The sequence below is a fragment of the Scyliorhinus canicula genome, chromosome 29 (assembly GCF_902713615.1).
Source record: "Scyliorhinus canicula chromosome 29, sScyCan1.1, whole genome shotgun sequence".
In the NCBI taxonomy this organism is placed as follows: domain Eukaryota; kingdom Metazoa; phylum Chordata; class Chondrichthyes; order Carcharhiniformes; family Scyliorhinidae; genus Scyliorhinus; species Scyliorhinus canicula.
Genome location: NC_052174.1, coordinates 12589930 through 12609930, shown reverse-complemented (window position 1 = coordinate 12609930; position 20001 = coordinate 12589930). Strand labels below are relative to the sequence as shown.

The following is a 20001-nucleotide window of genomic DNA, read 5'->3' as shown; positions in this document are numbered from 1 at the left end:
AGTTTCCTCCGGCTGCTCCGGCTTCCTCCCACAATTCCCGAAATACGTACTGTTAGGTGAATTGGACGTTCTGAATTCTCCCTCTGTGTACCCGAACATGCGCCGGAATGTGGCGACGAGGGGATTTTCACTGTAGCTTCATTGCGGTGTTAATGTAAGCCTACTTGTGACAATAATAAAGATTATCTTATCTGCAGGTGGGGAATGCGGACTACATCTTCTAATAACAGAAACATACACAATTCCTGACCAGTAATTGCAGTAATAGCAAATAAACCCCATGAGTACGGTGTGACAAGGGAGTAGATGTCAATGTGCAGGGAGATGGGGCAGTGGTGGGATTTGTGATTGACCATCATCAGCAGATTTTCACAAACAAAACAAATTTAATCTTTCCCATTTCCATCATTTCAATCGATTTACGTTCATTTTAGCTCCAGAACAGGTAATGTACAAACTATGTGACATTCCTTTGTCTGATATTCACCACAGCGTTTCGCTGTTCATTGTGACAAAAATGGAGGAATGCTGATTATTTATCATTTTGCTGAATTATCAAGTTGTATAAATCGGCATGTTTGTCTCATTCATCCAAACCCATACCACAGAGCAGCACTGAATTCAATAGCTGAGGCCATCATTGATTGTGTCGAAACATATGTTCGTATAATGGCTGGAGGTTGACCTGTCCAGTTGATCACGTGAAATATTTGTCATATTGTGACCAGTGATTTCATTACAGTCCTCACACAGTGTGGGAGCCAGATGCAGTTCAGAATGGATTTTCCCACAGCCGGTCTGTTCAAATTTCTTTTGTGTCCTCCAATCGGGATCACAAAGTGAGAGGCTGGATTGGCAGAGCAGGTTCTGAAATTTGCTGCCATCATATTTCATTGGGTCTGCTGAATATTGAATTATTTAGCAAAATTGATGAATGTAATTTCTGCTGCATCTTCTGATCACAGAACCATATTCGTTTTGTGACCAGCAATTTCAATAATAGCAAATAAACCCCATAATACTTTATAACAAGATAGCAGATGTCAATGTGCAGGGTGATGGGGCAGTGATCGATTTGTGATTGGCTGTCATCAACATCTTATATTGTTCACTGTGTGTGGCCTTATTCATTGTTGAAAAACTGATCAGTAAAAGTAAAGTCAATACCATAGTAGTTGCTGTTGTATGCTGTGAAAAGAATAGATTGGTGTTAACAATTTAGGGAGAAAACGTATTGGAAATCCACATGTTCAACACAGTTCTACAACTGGAACAATAAATGGTGCAGGGATTATGGGTAGGAGTTGCTCTATCAAAAATTAAATTAAAGTTACAAATCATAATCATTTTATTAAATTTGGAAATATTTGACACAGTTGATTGGATAGAACTATCTCATTTGTCATTAAAAACATCCAGCTCCTGGACTATCCCAGCCAATAGTCTGAATGACTTGCCCCGATGTTGATCATTGCCTTCATTGCTGACTGTAATACCAATTTCTGCTGCGTTTTGGAGAAAAAATATATAATTTCTTCAGCGAGTAAGTTCAAGAGCAGAAAGTTCACCTAATGAATACTTTGTAGTGAGGGATTAGATGTTGACGTATACTGTAATAGTGCATTGAGGGGATTGTTTGATTATCATCAATATTTATTGCTCCAACTCTGTCACTGTACCTTATAGAGAGTGAAATATATAAAATTAAAGATAATACTTTACCTGGATAAGTATTGTAATCTGTGGAACAAACATATTGAAGTTAACATTGTTTGCACAGAATGAATTGGGAAACTTCATTCACATAATACCAGTTCTATTTTCGGTATCTTACACGTTGTACAGTTGTTCAGTTATTAGCTATTTTCCAAAGAGTGAAGGAACATTGCTCTTCTTATATTTTGTAGCAGTTTTTTGCTCCTTTCTCGTGATTCGAATGAATATCAAATTAGCTTGCACTAAAGTGCAGAGTAAAATATATATTTCCCTCCTTTAGGATTATAACGGTGCAGATTTTCACAAACAAAACAAATTATATCTTTCACATTTCCTTCTCTTCTATTCATTTAAGTTGATTTTATCCCCAGAACAAGTAATGTAGAAGCTATGTGGCATTTCTTTGTCTGCCGTTCACCACAGCTTTTAGCTGTGGCAACAATGGAAGAATGCTGATTATTTTTCTTCTTGCTGAACTATAAAGTTACATAAATTTGTATCTTTGTCTGATTAATCCACGCCACAGGACAGCACTGAAATGAATCGCTGAGGCCATTATTGATTATTTGGAATTATATGTTCAGGTGACTGCCTGTCTGTTGACGTCTTCAGCAGTTAACACAAAATATTTGGCATGTCGTGACTATTGATTTTATTACAGTCCTCACACAGTGTGGGAGGTAGATGCAGTTCACCATGGTTTTCCCCACAGTGGGCATATGTAAACATCGTTTGTGCCCTCTTCTTTTTTTTTTTAAATTTAGATTACCCAATTATTTTTTCCAATTAAGGGGCAATTTAGCGTGGCCAATCCACCTACTCTGCACATTTTTGGGTTGTGGGGGCGAAACCCACGCAGACACGGGAAGAATGTGCAAACTCCACACGGACAGTGACCCAGAGCCAGGATCGAACCCGGGACCTCAGCGCCGTGAGGTGGTTGTGCTAACCACTAGGCCACCGTGCTGCCCGGTTTGTGCCCTCTTAGCGGGATCACAAAGTGAGAGGCTGGAGGCTCGGATTGACTGAGCAGAATATGGAATTTGTTGTTATCTATGGGCGGTATGGCAGCACAGTGGTTAGCGCTGTTGCTTCACAGTGCCAGGTTCCCAGGTTCTATTCCCGGCTTGGGTCACTGTCTGAGGAGAATCTGCATGTTCTCCCCGTGTCTGCGTGGGTTTCCTCCGGGGGCTCATATTTCCTCCCACAAGTCCCGAATGACATGCTGTTAGGTGAATTGGACATTCTGAATTCTCCCTCAGTGTACCCGGACAGGCGCCAGAATGTGGCGACGCGGTCCTTTTCACGGTAAAAATATTGCTGCGTTACTGGGGCAGCAGGGTAGTATGGTGGTTAGCATAAATGCTTCACAGCTCCAGGGTCCCAGGTTCGATTCCCGGCTGGGTCACTTTCTGTGTGGAGTCTGCACGTCCTCCCCCTGTGTGCGTGGGTTTCCTCCGGGTGCTCCGGTTTCCTCCCACAGTCCAAAGATGTGCGGGTTAGGTGGATTGGCCATGCTAAATTGCCCGTAGTGTCCTAATAAAAGTAAGGTTAAGGGGGGGGGGGTTTTTTGGGTTACGGGTATAGGGTGGATATGTGGGTTTGAGTAGGGTGATCGTGGCTCGGCACAACATTGAGGGCCGAAGAGCCTGTTCTGTGCTGTACTGTTCTATGTTCTATGTACTTGTGGTAATAAAGATTATAATTGTTATTGTTGTTCTAATTACATTGGGTCAGCTGAATATTTAATTAATTAGCAAGTTTGTTTTATGTAATTTCTACTGCATCTTCTGATAACAGAAACATATTCATGTTGTGACCAATAATTTCAATAATAGGGAATCATGAATACTTTATAACAAGGGAGTAGGTGTCAACGTGCAGGGTGATGGGGCAGTGATCGATTTGTGATTGGCTGTCATCAACATCTTATATTGTTCAGTGTGTGTGGCCTTATTCATTGTTGAAAAACTGATCAGTAAAAGTAAAGTCAATACCATAGTAGTTGCTGTTGTATGCTGTGAAAAGAATAGATTGGTGTTAACAATTTAGGGAGAAAACGTATTGGAAATCCACATGTTCAACACAATTAGTTCTACAACTGGAACAATAAATGGTACAAGAATTATGGATAGGTGTTGCTCTTTCAAAAATTAAATTAAAAATCTGAATCATAATCATGTTATTTAATTTGGAAATATTTGACACAGTTGATTGGATAGAACTGTCTCATTTGTCGTTAAAAACATCCAGCTGCTGGACTATTCCACCCAATAGTCTGAATGACTTGCCCCGATGTTGATCATTGCCTTCACTGCTGACTGTAAACAGTTTGGGGAGGCAAATGCGGTTTACCATGGGGATTCTCACTGTTGCTGCCTTTCAATTTGGGCAGCAGGGTAGCATGGTGGTTAGCATAAATGCTTCACAGCTCCAGGGTCCCAGGTTCGATTCCCGCCTGGGTCACTGTCTGTGTGGAGTCTGCACGTCCTCCCCCTGTGTGCGTGGGTATCCTCCGGGTGCTCCGGTTTCCTCCCACAGTCCAAAGATGTGCGGGTTAGGTGGATTGGCCATGCTAAATTGCCCGTAGTGTCCTAATAAAAGTAAGCTTAAGGGGGGGTTTGTTGGGTTATGGGTATAGGGTGGATACGTGGGTTTGAGTGGGGTTATCATGGCTCGGCACAACATTGAGGGCCGAAGGGCCAGTTCTGTGCTGTACTGTTCTATGTTCTAATACTGTTCATTCATTCCATGTCTTACAGGAATCGTAAAGGGAGAGGTTTTCCTTGGCAAGATCTACAGTTTGCTGTTATCATTTTTCATAGGGTCAGCTGAAACTCTCGGCAAATACAACATTTGAGAAATACCAATTTCTGTTGCAACTTGGAGAACAAAAAGATATAGATTCTTCAGCGAGTAATTTCAAGAACAGTAAATTCACCTAATTAACACTTTGTAGTGAGGGATTAGATGTTGATGTATACTGTAATCGTGCATTGAATGGATTGTTTGACTATCATTAATATTTATTGCTCCTACTCTGTCACTAGTATATGGAGAGTGAAATATAAAAAAATGAAACATAATACTTTACCTGGATAAGTATTTTGCTCTGTGGAACAAACAGATTGAAGTTAACATTGTTTGCACAGAATGTATTGGGAAAGTTCATTCACATAATACCAGTTCTATATTCGGTATCTTACACGTTGTACAGTTGTTCATTTATTAGCTATTTTCCAAAGAGTGAAGGAACATTGCTCTTCTTATATTTTGTAGCAGTTTTTTGCTCCTTTCTCGTGATTCGAATGAATATCAAATTAGCTTGCACTAAAGTGCAGAGTAAAATATATATTTCCCTCCTTTAGGGTTATAACGGTGCAGATTTTCACAAACAAAACAAATTATATCTTTCACATTTCCTTCTCTTCTATTCATTTAAGTTAATTTTATCCCCAGAACAAGTAATGTAGAAGCTATGTGGCATTTCTTTGTCTGCTGTTCACCACAGCGTTTAGCTGTGGCAACAATGGTAGAATGCTGATTATTTTTCTTCTTGTTGAACTATAAAGTTACATAAATTTGTATCTTTGTCTGATTAATCCACGCCACAGGACAGCACTGAAATTAATAGCTGAGGCCATCATTGATGATTTGGAATTATATGTTCAGGTGACTGCCTGTCTGTTGACGTCTTCAGCAGTTAACACAAAATATTTGGCATGTCGTGACGATTGATTTTATTACAGTCCTCACACAGTGTGGGAGGTAGATGCAGTTCACCATGGTTTTCCCCACAGTGGGCATATGTAAACATCTTTTGTGCCCTCTTAGCGGGATCACAAATTGAGAGGCTGGAGGCTCGGATTGACTGAGCAGAATATGGAATTTGTTGTTATCTATGGGCGGTAGGGTAGCACAGTGGTTAGCGCTGTTGCTTCACAGTGCCAGGTTCCCAGGTTCTTTTCCCGGCTTGGGTCACTGTCTGAGGAGAATCTGCATGTTCTCCCCGTGTCTGCGTGGGTTTCCTCCGGGGGCTCATATTTCATCCCACAAGTCCCGAAAGACATGCTGTTAAGTGAATTGGACATTCTGATTTCGTCCTCAGTGTACCCGAACAGTCGCCGGAATGTGGTGACGAGGAGCTTTTCACGGTTACATCATTGCAGTGTTAATGTAAGTTAACTTGTCACAATAAAGCTTATAATTATTATGATCAATATTTAATTCATTGGAAAGTTTGGTTGAAGTAATATTTGCTGCATCTTCTGATAACAGAAACATATTCATATTGCGACCAAAATTTCAATAATAGGAAATCAACCCCATGAATACTTTGTAACAAGGGAGTAGGTGTCAATGTGCAGGGTGATGGGGCAGGGATGGGATTGTGATTGGCCGTCATCAACATCTTTTATTGTTCAGCGTCTGTGTCCTTATTCCTTGTTGAGAAACTGATTAGTAAAATTAAACACAATACCATAGCGATGAAAGTTGTATTCTGTGGAAAGAATAGATTGGTGTTAACAATTTTTGTAGAAAACGTTTTGGAAATCCACATGTTCAACACAATTAGTTCTATAACTGGAACAATAAATGGTGCAAGGATTAAGGGTAGGTGCTGCTCTTTCAAAAATTAAATTAAAGTTGCAAATCATAATCATTTTATTTAGTTTATTAATTTCCTAGCCGTTCACTGATGATTATGTCTTACATCAAAGCAGAGAACAAAAAGTAACATTCTCTCCTTCACCGTTTCTTTATTGAGCTAAGGTTTTACAATTGATATGAACATTGCCATTCACACTCACTTCATTTCAACATGCTTCAGTTATTTATGGCTCTAATTTATACTGGGATTATTCGGGATGATCCAATGTGAGCTGTGTGACATTTTTCTCTTTATTATATAATTCATTTTCTGTTAACAATATTTATTCCAAATCGATCAGAATTGTATGACGACAGTGCAGTCATTTTTCTATAGGTTTGATAAATTAGCCTTGCGGTCTTAGACTTGAATAACTCAGGAATTTGTGGATTGGATAGAATTATAACTTCACTCGGTACCTGGTTGTTGACCAGCAGGCATGTTGGAAATATTTGACCCAACCCAGCTCATTGTTTCGAATGATCTCTTTTGTCATTATAAACATCCAGCTACTGGTCTGTCCCAGACAGTAGTCTGAATGACTTGCCCCGATGTTGATCATTGCCTTCACTGCTGACTGTAAACAGGTTGGGGAGATAAATGCGGTTTACCATGGGGATTCTCACTGTTGTTCATTCGATTCAGTTCATTCATTCCCTCTGTTACAGGAATCATAAAGGGAGAGGTTTTCCTTGGCAGGATCTAAAGTTTGCTGTTATCATTTTTCATAGGGTCAGCTGAAACTCTCGGCAACTACAAAATTAGAGAAATACCAATTTCTGTTGCATCTTGGAGAACAAAAATATATAGATTCTTCAGCGAGTAATTTCAAGAACAGTAAATTCACCTAATTAACACTTTGTAGTGAGGGATTAGATGTTGATGTATACTGTAATCGTGCATTGAATGGATTGTTTGACTACCATTAATATTTATTGCTCCTACTCTGTCACTAGTATATGGAGAGTGAAATATAAAAAAATTAAACATAATACTTTACCTGGATAAGTATTTTGCTCTGTGGAACAAACAGATTGAAGTTAACATTGTTTGCAAAGAATGTATTGGGAAAGTTCATTCACATAATACCAGTTCTATATTCGGTATCTTACACGTTGTACAGTTGTTCATTTATTAGCTATTTTCCAAAGAGTGAAGGAACATTGCTCTTCTTATATTTTGTAGCAGTTTTTTGCTCCTTTCTCGTGATTCGAATGAATATCAAATTAGCTTGCACTAAAGTGCAGAGTAAAATATATATTTCCCTCCTTTAGGATTATAACGGTGCAGATTTTCACAAACAAAACAAATTATATCTTTCACATTTCCTTCTCTTCTATTCATTTAAGTTAATTTTATCCCCAGAACAAGTAATGTAGAAGCTATGTGGCATTTCTTTGTCTGCTGTTCACCACAGCGTTTAGCTGTGGCAACAATGGTAGAATGCAGATTATTTTTCTTCTTGTTGAACTATAAAGTTACATAAATTTGTATCTTTGTCTGATTAATCCACGCCACAGGACAGCACTGAAATTAATAGCTGAGGCCATTATTGATTATTTGGAATTATATGTTCAGGTGTCTGCCTGTCTGTTGACGTGTTCAGCAGTTAACACAAAATATTTGGCATGTCGTGACTATTGATTTTATTACAGTCCTCACACAGTGTGGGAGGTAGATGCAGTTCACCATGGTTTTCCCCACAGTGGGCATATGTAAACATCTTTCGTGCCCTCTTAGCGGGATCACAAAGTGAGAGGCTGGAGGCTCGGATTGACTGAGCAGAATATGGAATTTGTTGTTATCTATGGGCGGTAGGGTAGCACAGTGGTTAGCGCTGTTGCTTCACAGTGCCAGGTTCCCAGGTTCTTTTCCCGGCTTGGGTCACTGTCTGAGGAGAATCTGCATCTTCTCCCCGTGTCTGCGTGGGTTTCCTCCGGGGGCTCATATTTCATCCCACAAGTCCCGAAAGACATGCTGTTAAGTGAATTGGACATTCTGATTTCGTCCTCAGTGTACCCGAACAGTCGCCGGGAATGTGGTGACGAGGAGCTTTTCACGGTTACATCATTGCAGTGTTAATGTAAGTTAACTTGTCACAATAAAGCTTATAATTATTATGATCAATATTTAATTCATTGGAAAGTTTGGTTGATGTAATATTTGCTGCATCTTCTGATAACAGAAACATATTCATATTGCGACCAAAATTTCAATAATAGGAAATCAACCCCATGAATACTTTGTAACAAGGGAGTAGGTGTCAATGTGCAGGGTGATGGGGCAGGGATGGGATTGTGATTGGCCGTCATCAACATCTTTTATTGTTCAGCGTCTGTGTCCTTATTCCTTGTTGAGAAACTGATTAGTAAAATTAAACACAATACCATAGCGATGAAAGTTGTATTCTGTGGAAAGAATAGATTGGTGTTAATAGTTTTTGTAGAAAACGTTTTGGAAATCCACATGTTCAACACAATTAGTTCTATAACTGGAACAATAAATGGTGCAAGGATTAAGGGTAGGTGCTGCTCTTTCAAAAATTAAATTAAAGTTGCAAATCATAATCATTTTATTTAGTTTATTAATTTCCTAGCCGTTCACTGATGATTATGTCTTACATCAAAGCAGAGAACAAAAAGTAACATTCTCTCCTTCACCGTTTCTTTATTGAGCTAAGGTTTTACAATTGATATGAACATTGCCATTCACACTCACTTCATTTCAACATGCTTCAGTTATTTATGGCTCTAATTTATACTGGGATTATTCGGGATGATCCAATGTGAGCTGTGTGACATTTTTCTCTTTATTATATAATTCATTTTCTGTTAACAATATTTATTCCAAATCGATCAGAATTGTATGACGACAGTGCAGTCATTTTTCTATAGGTTTGATAAATTAGCCTTGCGGTCTTAGACTTGAATAACTCAGGAATTTGTGGATTGGATAGAATTATAACTTCACTCGGTACCTGGTTGTTGACCAGCAGGCATGTTGGAAATATTTGACCCAACCCAGCTCATTGTTTCGAATGATCTCTTTTGTCATTATAAACATCCAGCTACTGGTCTGTCCCAGACAGTAGTCTGAATGACTTGCCCCGATGTTGATCATTGCCTTCACTGCTGACTGTAAACAGGTTGGGGAGATAAATGCGGTTTACCATGGGGATTCTCACTGTTGTTCATTCGATTCAGTTCATTCATTCCCTCTGTTACAGGAATCATAAATATTTCACCTGAAGAAGGAGCCGTGCTCCGAAAGCTCGTGTTTGAAACAAACCTGTTGGACTTTAACCTGGTGTTGTAAGACTTCTTACAGGAATCATAAAGGGAGAGGTTTTCCTTGGCAGGATCTAAAGTTTGCTGTTATCATTTTTCATAGGGTCAGCTGAAACTCTCGGCAACTACAAAATTAGAGAAATACCAATTTCTGTTGCATCTTGGAGAACAAAAATATATAGATTCTTCAGCGAGTAATTTCAAGAACAGTAAATTCACCTAATTAACACTTTGTAGTGAGGGATTAGATGTTGATGTATACTGTAATCGTGCATTGAATGGATTGTTTGACTACCATTAATATTTATTGCTCCTACTCTGTCACTAGTATATGGAGAGTGAAATATAAAAAAATTAAACATAATACTTTACCTGGATAAGTATTTTGCTCTGTGGAACAAACAGATTGAAGTTAACATTGTTTGCAAAGAATGTATTGGGAAAGTTCATTCACATAATACCAGTTCTATATTCGGTATCTTACACGTTGTACAGTTGTTCATTTATTAGCTATTTTCCAAAGAGTGAAGGAACATTGCTCTTCTTATATTTTGTAGCAGTTTTTTGCTCCTTTCTCGTGATTCGAATGAATATCAAATTAGCTTGCACTAAAGTGCAGAGTAAAATATATATTTCCCTCCTTTAGGATTATAACGGTGCAGATTTTCACAAACAAAACAAATTATATCTTTCACATTTCCTTCTCTTCTATTCATTTAAGTTAATTTTATCCCCAGAACAAGTAATGTAGAAGCTATGTGGCATTTCTTTGTCTGCTGTTCACCACAGCGTTTAGCTGTGGCAACAATGGTAGAATGCAGATTATTTTTCTTCTTGTTGAACTATAAAGTTACATAAATTTGTATCTTTGTCTGATTAATCCACGCCACAGGACAGCACTGAAATTAATAGCTGAGGCCATTATTGATTATTTGGAATTATATGTTCAGGTGTCTGCCTGTCTGTTGACGTGTTCAGCAGTTAACACAAAATATTTGGCATGTCGTGACTATTGATTTTATTACAGTCCTCACACAGTGTGGGAGGTAGATGCAGTTCACCATGGTTTTCCCCACAGTGGGCATATGTAAACATCTTTTGTGCCCTCTTAGCGGGATCACAAAGTGAGAGGCTGGAGGCTCGGATTGACTGAGCAGAATATGGAATTCGTTGTTATCTATGGGCGGTAGGGTAGCACAGTGGTTAGCGCTGTTGCTTCACAGTGCCAGGTTCCCAGGTTCTTTTCCCGGCTTGGGTCACTGTCTGAGGAGAATCTGCATGTTCTCCCCGTGTCTGCGTGGGTTTCCTCCGGGGGCTCATATTTCATCCCACAAGTCCCGAAAGACATGCTGTTAAGTGAATTGGACATTCTGATTTCGTCCTCAGTGTACCCGAACAGTCGCCGGGATGTGGTGACGAGGAGCTTTTCACGGTTACATCATTGCAGTGTTAATGTAAGTTAACTTGTCACAATAAAGCTTATAATTATTATGATCAATATTTAATTCATTGGAAAGTTTGGTTGATGTAATATTTGCTGCATCTTCTGATAACAGAAACATATTCATATTGCGACCAAAATTTCAATAATAGGAAATCAACCCCATGAATACTTTGTAACAAGGGAGTAGGTGTCAATGTGCAGGGTGATGGGGCAGGGATGGGATTTGTGATTGGCCGTCATCAACATCTTTTATTGTTCAGCGTCTGTGTCCTTATTCCTTGTTGAGAAACTGATTAGTAAAATTAAACACAATACCATAGCGATGAAAGTTGTATTCTGTGGAAAGAATAGATTGGTGTTAATAGTTTTTGTAGAAAACGTTTTGGAAATCCACATGTTCAACACAATTAGTTCTATAACTGGAACAATAAATGGTGCAAGGATTAAGGGTAGGTGCTGCTCTTTCAAAAATTAAATTAAAGTTGCAAATCATAATCATTTTATTTAGTTTATTAATTTCCTAGCCGTTCACTGATGATTATGTCTTACATCAAAGCAGAGAACAAAAAGTAACATTCTCTCCTTCACAGTTTCTTTATTGAGCTAAGGTTTTACAATTGATATGAACATTGCCATTCACACTCACTTCATTTCAACATGCTTCAGTTATTTATGGCTCTAATTTATACTGGGATTATTCGGGATGATCCAATGTGAGCTGTGTGACATTTTTCTCTTTATTATATAATTCATTTTCTGTTAACAATATTTGTTCCAAATCGATCAGAATTGTATGACGACAGTGCAGTCATTTTTCTATAGGTTTGATAAATTAGCCTTGCGGTCTTAGACTTGAATAACTCAGGAATTTGTGGATTGGATAGAATTATAACTTCACTCGGTACCTGGTTGTTGACCAGCAGGCATGTTGGAAATATTTGACCCAACCCAGCTCATTGTTTCGAATGATCTCTTTTGTCATTATAAACATCCAGCTACTGGTCTGTCCCAGACAGTAGTCTGAATGACTTGCCCCGATGTTGATCATTGCCTTCACTGCTGACTGTAAACAGGTTGGGGAGATAAATGCGGTTTACCATGGGGATTCTCACTGTTGTTCATTCGATTCAGTTCATTCATTCCCTCTGTTACAGGAATCATAAAGGGAGAGGTTTTCCTTGGCAGGATCTAAAGTTTGCTGTTATCATTTTTCATAGGGTCAGCTGAAACTCTCGGCAACTACAAAATTAGAGAAATACCAATTTCTGTTGCATCTTGGAGAACAAAAATATATAGATTCTTCAGCGAGTAATTTCAAGAACAGTAAATTCACCTAATTAACACTTTGTAGTGAGGGATTAGATGTTGATGTATACTGTAATCGTGCATTGAATGGATTGTTTGACTACCATTAATATTTATTGCTCCTACTCTGTCACTAGTATATGGAGAGTGAAATATAAAAAAATGAAACATAATACTTTACCTGGATAAGTATTTTGCTCTGTGGAACAAACAGATTGAAGTTAACATTGTTTGCAAAGAATGTATTGGGAAAGTTCATTCACATAATACCAGTTCTATATTCGGTATCTTACACGTTGTACAGTTGTTCATTTATTAGCTATTTTCCAAAGAGTGAAGGAACATTGCTCTTCTTATATTTGGTAGCAGTTTTTTGCTCCTTTCTCGTGATTCGAATGAATATCAAATTAGCTTGCACTAAAGTGCAGAGTAAAATATATATTTCCCTCCTTTAGGATTATAACGGTGCAGATTTTCACAAACAAAACAAATTATATCTTTCACATTTCCTTCTCTTCTATTCATTTAAGTTAATTTTATCCCCAGAACAAGTAATGTAGAAGCTATGTGGCATTTCTTTGTCTGCTGTTCACCACAGCGTTTAGCTGTGGCAACAATGGTAGAATGCAGATTATTTTTCTTCTTGTTGAACTATAAAGTTACATAAATTTGTATCTTTGTCTGATTAATCCACGCCACAGGACAGCACTGAAATTAATAGCTGAGGCCATTATTGATTATTTGGAATTATATGTTCAGGTGTCTGCCTGTCTGTTGACGTGTTCAGCAGTTAACACAAAATATTTGGCATGTCGTGACTATTGATTTTATTACAGTCCTCACACAGTGTGGGAGGTAGATGCAGTTCACCATGGTTTTCCCCACAGTGGGCATATGTAAACATCTTTTGTGCCCTCTTAGCGGGATCACAAAGTGAGAGGCTGGAGGCTCGGATTGACTGAGCAGAATATGGAATTTGTTGTTATCTATGGGCGGTAGGGTAGCACAGTGGTTAGCGCTGTTGCTTCACAGTGCCAGGTTCCCAGGTTCTTTTCCCGGCTTGGGTCACTGTCTGAGGAGAATCTGCATGTTCTCCCCGTGTCTGCGTGGGTTTCCTCCGGGGGCTCATATTTCATCCCACAAGTCCCGAAAGACATGCTGTTAAGTGAATTGGACATTCTGATTTCGTCCTCAGTGTACCCGAACAGTCGCCGGGATGTGGTGACGAGGAGCTTTTCACGGTTACATCATTGCAGTGTTAATGTAAGTTAACTTGTCACAATAAAGCTTATAATTATTATGATCAATATTTAATTCATTGGAAAGTTTGGTTGATGTAATATTTGCTGCATCTTCTGATAACAGAAACATATTCATATTGCGACCAAAATTTCAATAATAGGAAATCAACCCCATGAATACTTTGTAACAAGGGAGTAGGTGTCAATGTGCAGGGTGATGGGGCAGGGATGGGATTGTGATTGGCCGTCATCAACATCTTTTATTGTTCAGCGTCTGTGTCCTTATTCCTTGTTGAGAAACTGATTAGTAAAATTAAACACAATACCATAGCGATGAAAGTTGTATTCTGTGGAAAGAATAGATTGGTGTTAACAGTTTTTGTAGAAAACGTTTTGGAAATCCACATGTTCAACACAATTAGTTCTATAACTGGAACAATAAATGGTGCAAGGATTAAGGGTAGGTGCTGCTCTTTCAAAAATTAAATTAAAGTTGCAAATCATAATCATTTTATTTAGTTTATTAATTTCCTAGCCGTTCACTGATGATTATGTCTTACATCAAAGCAGAGAACAAAAAGTAACATTCTCTCCTTCACAGTTTCTTTATTGAGCTAAGGTTTTACAATTGATATGAACATTGCCATTCACACTCACTTCATTTCAACATGCTTCAGTTATTTATGGCTCTAATTTATACTGGGATTATTCGGGATGATCCAATGTGAGCTGTGTGACATTTTTCTCTTTATTATATAATTCATTTTCTGTTAACAATATTTGTTCCAAATCGATCAGAATTGTATGACGACAGTGCAGTCATTTTTCTATAGGTTTGATAAATTAGCCTTGCGGTCTTAGACTTGAATAACTCAGGAATTTGTGGATTGGATAGAATTATAACTTCACTCGGTACCTGGTTGTTGACCAGCAGGCATGTTGGAAATATTTGACCCAACCCAGCTCATTGTTTCGAATGATCTCTTTTGTCATTATAAACATCCAGCTACTGGTCTGTCCCAGACAGTAGTCTGAATGACTTGCCCCGATGTTGATCATTGCCTTCACTGCTGACTGTAAACAGGTTGGGGAGATAAATGCGGTTTACCATGGGGATTCTCACTGTTGTTCATTCGATTCAGTTCATTCATTCCCTCTGTTACAGGAATCATAAAGGGAGAGGTTTTCCTTGGCAGGATCTAAAGTTTGCTGTTATCATTTTTCATAGGGTCAGCTGAAACTCTCGGCAACTACAAAATTAGAGAAATACCAATTTCTGTTGCATCTTGGAGAACAAAAATATATAGATTCTTCAGCGAGTAATTTCAAGAACAGTAAATTCACCTAATTAACACTTTGTAGTGAGGGATTAGATGTTGATGTATACTGTAATCGTGCATTGAATGGATTGTTTGACTACCATTAATATTTATTGCTCCTACTCTGTCACTAGTATATGGAGAGTGAAATATAAAAAAATTAAACATAATACTTTACCTGGATAAGTATTTTGCTCTGTGGAACAAACAGATTGAAGTTAACATTGTTTGCAAAGAATGTATTGGGAAAGTTCATTCACATAATACCAGTTCTATATTCGGTATCTTACACGTTGTACAGTTGTTCATTTATTAGCTATTTTCCAAAGAGTGAAGGAACATTGCTCTTCTTATATTTTGTAGCAGTTTTTTGCTCCTTTCTCGTGATTCGAATGAATATCAAATTAGCTTGCACTAAAGTGCAGAGTAAAATATATATTTCCCTCCTTTAGGATTATAACGGTGCAGATTTTCACAAACAAAACAAATTATATCTTTCACATTTCCTTCTCTTCTATTCATTTAAGTTAATTTTATCCCCAGAACAAGTAATGTAGAAGCTATGTGGCATTTCTTTGTCTGCTGTTCACCACAGCGTTTAGCTGTGGCAACAATGGTAGAATGCAGATTATTTTTCTTCTTGTTGAACTATAAAGTTACATAAATTTGTATCTTTGTCTGAGTAATCCACGCCACAGGACAGCACTGAAATTAATAGCTGAGGCCATTATTGATTATTTGGAATTATATGTTCAGGTGACTGCCTGTCTGTTGACGTGTTCAGCAGTTAACACAAAATATTTGGCATGTCGTGACTATTGATTTTATTACAGTCCTCACAGTGTGGGAGGTAGATGCAGTTCACCATGGTTTTCCCCACAGTGGGCATATGTAAACATCTTTCATGCCCTCTTAGCGGGATCACAAAGTGAGAGGCTGGAGGCTCAGATTGACTGAGCAGAATATGGAATTTGTTGTTATCTATGGGCGGTATGGCAGCACAGTGGTTAGCGCTGTTGCTTCACAGTGCCAGGTTCCCAGGTTCTTTTCCCGGCTTGGGTCACTGTCTGAGGAGAATCTGCATGTTCTCCCCGTGTCTGCGTGGGTTTCCTCCGGGGGCTCATATTTCATCCCACAAGTCCCGAAAGACATGCTGTTAAGTGAATTGGACATTCTGATTTCGTCCTCAGTGTACCCGAACAGTCGCCGGGATGTGGTGACGAGGAGCTTTTCACGGTTACATCATTGCAGTGTTAATGTAAGTTAACTTGTCACAATAAAGCTTATAATTATTATGATCAATATTTAATTCATTGGAAAGTTTGGTTGATGTAATATTTGCTGCATCTTCTGATAACAGAAACATATTCATATTGCGACCAAAATTTCAATAATAGGAAATCAACCCCATGAATACTTTGTAACAAGGGAGTAGGTGTCAATGTGCAGGGTGATGGGGCAGGGATGGGATTGTGATTGGCCGTCATCAACATCTTTTATTGTTCAGCGTCTGTGTCCTTATTCCTTGTTGAGAAACTGATTAGTAAAATTAAACACAATACCATAGCGATGAAAGTTGTATTCTGTGGAAAGAATAGATTGGTGTTAACAGTTTTTGTAGAAAATGTTTTGGAAATCCACATGTTCAACACAATTAGTTCTATAACTGGAACAATAAATGGTGCAAGGATTAAGGGTAGGTGCTGCTCTTTCAAAAATTAAATTAAAGTTGCAAATCATAATCATTTTATTTAGTTTATTAATTTCCTAGCCGTTCACTGATGATTATGTCTTACATCAAATCAGAGAACAAAAAGTAACATTCTCTCCTTCACCGTTTCTTTATTGAGCTAAGGTTTTACAATTGATATGAACATTGCCATTCACACTCACTTCATTTCAACATGCTTCAGTTATTTATGGCTCTAATTTATACTGGGATTATTCGGGATGATCCAATGTGAGCTGTGTGACATTTTTCTCTTTATTATATAATTCATTTTCTGTTAACAATATTTGTTCCAAATCGATCAGAATTGTATGACGACAGTTCAGTCATTTTTCTATAGGTTTGATAAATTAGCCTTGCGGTCTTAGACTTGAATAACTCAGGAATTTGTGGATTGGATAGAATTATAACTTCACTCGGTACCTGGTTGTTGACCAGCAGGCATGTTGGAAATATTTGACCCAACCCAGCTCATTGTTTCGAATGATCTCTTTTGTCATTATAAACATCCAGCTACTGGTCTGTCCCAGACAGTAGTCTGAATGACTTGCCCCGATGTTGATCATTGCCTTCACTGCTGACTGTAAACAGGTTGGGGAGATAAATGCGGTTTACCATGGGGATTCTCACTGTTGTTCATTCGATTCAGTTCATTCATTCCCTCTGTTACAGGAATCATAAAGGGAGAGGTTTTCCTTGGCAGGATCTAAAGTTTGCTGTTATCATTTTTCATAGGGTCAGCTGAAACTCTCGGCAACTACAAAATTAGAGAAATACCAATTTCTGTTGCATCTTGGAGAACAAAAATATATAGATTCTTCAGCGAGTAATTTCAAGAACAGTATATTCACCTAATTAACACTTTGTAGTGAGGGATTAGATGTTGATGTATACTGTAATCGTGCATTGAATGGATTGTTTGACTACCATTAATATTTATTGCTCCTACTCTGTCACTAGTATATGGAGAGTGAAATATAAAAAAATTAAACATAATACTTTACCTGGATAAGTATTTTGCTCTGTGGAACAAACAGATTGAAGTTAACATTGTTTGCACAGAATGTATTGGGAAAGTTCATTCACATAATACCAGTTCTATATTCGGTATCTTACACGTTGTACAGTTGTTCATTTATTAGCTATTTTCCAAAGAGTGAAGGAACATTGCTCCTCTTATATTTTGTAGCAGTTTTTTGCTCCGTTCTCGTGATTCGAATGAATATCAAATTAGCTTGCACTAAAGTGCAGAGTAAAATATATATTTCCCTCCTTTAGGATTATAACGGTGCAGATTTTCACAAACAAAACAAATTATATCTTTCACATTTCCTTCTCTTCTATTCATTTAAGTTAATTTTATCCCCAGAACAAGTAATGTAGAAGCTATGTGGCATTTCTTTGTCTGCTGTTCACCACAGCGTTTAGCTGTGGCAACAATGGTAGAATGCAGATTATTTTTCTTCTTGTTGAACTATAAAGTTACATAAATTTGTATCTTTGTCTGAGTAATCCACGCCACAGGACAGCACTGAAATTAATAGCTGAGGCCATTATTGATTATTTGGAATTATATGTTCAGGTGACTGCCTGTCTGTTGACGTGTTCAGCAGTTAACACAAAATATTTGGCATGTCGTGACTATTGATTTTATTACAGTCCTCACACAGTGTGGGAGGTAGATGCAGTTTACCATGGTTTTCCCCACAGTGGGCATATGTAAACATCTTTCGTGCCCTCTTAGCGGGATCACAAAGTGAGAGGCTGGAGGCTCAGATTGACTGAGCAGAATATGGAATTTGTTGTTATCTATGGGCGGTATGGCAGCACAGTGGTTAGCGCTGTTGCTTCACAGTGCCAGGTTCCCAGGTTCTTTTCCCGGCTTGGGTCACTGTCTGAGGAGAATCTGCATGTTCTCCCCGTGTCTGCGTGGGTTTCCTCCGGGGGCTCATATTTCATCCCACAAGTCCCGAAAGACATGCTGTTAAGTGAATTGGACATTCTGATTTCGTCCTCAGTGTACCCGAACAGTCGCCGGAATGTGGTGACGAGGAGCTTTACACGGTTACATCATTGCAGTGTTAATGTAAGTTAACTTGTCACAATAAAGCTTATAATTATTATGATCAATATTTAATTCATTGGAAAGTTTGGTTAATGTAATATTTGCTACATCGTCTGATAACAGAAACATATTCATATTGCGACCAAAATTTCAATAATAGGAAATCAACCCCATGAATACTTTGTAACAAGGGAGTAGGTGTCAATGTGCAGGGTGATGGGGCAGGGATGGGATTTGTGATTGGCCGTCATCAACATCTTTTATTGTTCAGCGTCTGTGTCCTTATTCCTTGTTGAGAAACTGATTAGTAAAATTAAACACAATACCATAGCGATGAAAGTTGTATTCTGTGGAAAGAATAGATTGGTGTTAACAGTTTTTGTAGAAAACGTTTTGGAAATCCACATGTTCAACACAATTAGTTCTATAACTGGAACAATAAATGGTGCAAGGATTAAGGGTAAGTGCTGCTCTTTCAAAAATTAAATTAAAGTTGCAAATCATAATCATTTTATTTAGTTTATTAATTTCCTAGCCGTTCACTGATGATTATGTCTTACATCAAAGCAGAGAACAAAAAGTAACATTCTCTCCTTCACAGTTTCTTTATTGAGCTAAGGTTTTACAATTGATATGAACATTGCCATTCACACTCACTTCATTTCAACATGCTTCAGTTATTTATGGCTCTAATTTATACTGGGATTATTCGGGATGATCCAATGTGAGCTGTGTGACATTTTTCTCTTTATTATATAATTCATTTTCTGTTAACAATATTTGTTCCAAATCGATCAGAATTGTATGACGACAGTGCAGTCATTTTTCTATAGGTTTGATAAATTAGCCTTGCGGTCTTAGACTTGAATAACTCAGGAATTTGTGGATTGGATAGAATTATAACTTCACTCGGTACCTGGTTGTTGACCAGCAGGCATGTTGGAAATATTTGACCCAACCCAGCTCATTGTTTCGAATGATCTCTTTTGTCATTATAAACATCCAGCTACTGGTCTGTCCCAGACAGTAGTCTGAATGACTTGCCCCGATGTTGATCATTGCCTTCACTGCTGACTGTAAACAGGTTGGGGAGATAAATGCGGTTTACCATGGGGATTCTCACTGTTGTTCATTCGATTCAGTTCATTCATTCCCTCTGTTACAGGAATCATAAAGGGAGAGGTTTTCCTTGGCAGGATCTAAAGTTTGCTGTTATCATTTTTCATAGGGTCAGCTGAAACTCT

General features: G+C 38.2%; 1 protein-coding gene across 10 annotated transcripts in view; it reads right to left on the bottom strand.

The window, feature by feature from the left end:
- The window catches only part of LOC119958360, a 93674-nt gene that overhangs the window by 32220 nt on the left and 41453 nt on the right, over window positions 1-20001 (bottom strand). For 7 of the 10 annotated variants that reach the window (XM_038786818.1, XM_038786820.1, XM_038786823.1 and 4 more), the window contains 15 exons: window positions 19084-19104; window positions 17697-17714; window positions 16526-16546; window positions 15142-15159; window positions 13971-13991; window positions 12585-12602; window positions 11414-11434; window positions 10027-10044; window positions 8755-8775; window positions 7368-7385; window positions 6197-6217; window positions 4811-4828; window positions 3714-3734; window positions 1723-1740; window positions 1168-1188 (listed from right to left, as the gene is read on the bottom strand). In XM_038786818.1, the coding sequence (XP_038642746.1) occupies window positions 1168-1188; window positions 1723-1740; window positions 3714-3734; window positions 4811-4828; window positions 6197-6217; window positions 7368-7385; window positions 8755-8775; window positions 10027-10044; window positions 11414-11434; window positions 12585-12602; window positions 13971-13991; window positions 15142-15159; window positions 16526-16546; window positions 17697-17714; window positions 19084-19104 (294 nt within the window). The remainder of the gene's footprint in view (window positions 1-1167; window positions 1189-1722; window positions 1741-3713; window positions 3735-4810; window positions 4829-6196; window positions 6218-7367; window positions 7386-8754; window positions 8776-10026; window positions 10045-11413; window positions 11435-12584; window positions 12603-13970; window positions 13992-15141; window positions 15160-16525; window positions 16547-17696; window positions 17715-19083; window positions 19105-20001) is intronic. The other 3 variants (XM_038786822.1, XM_038786825.1, XM_038786826.1) reach the window with 3 other exon arrangements.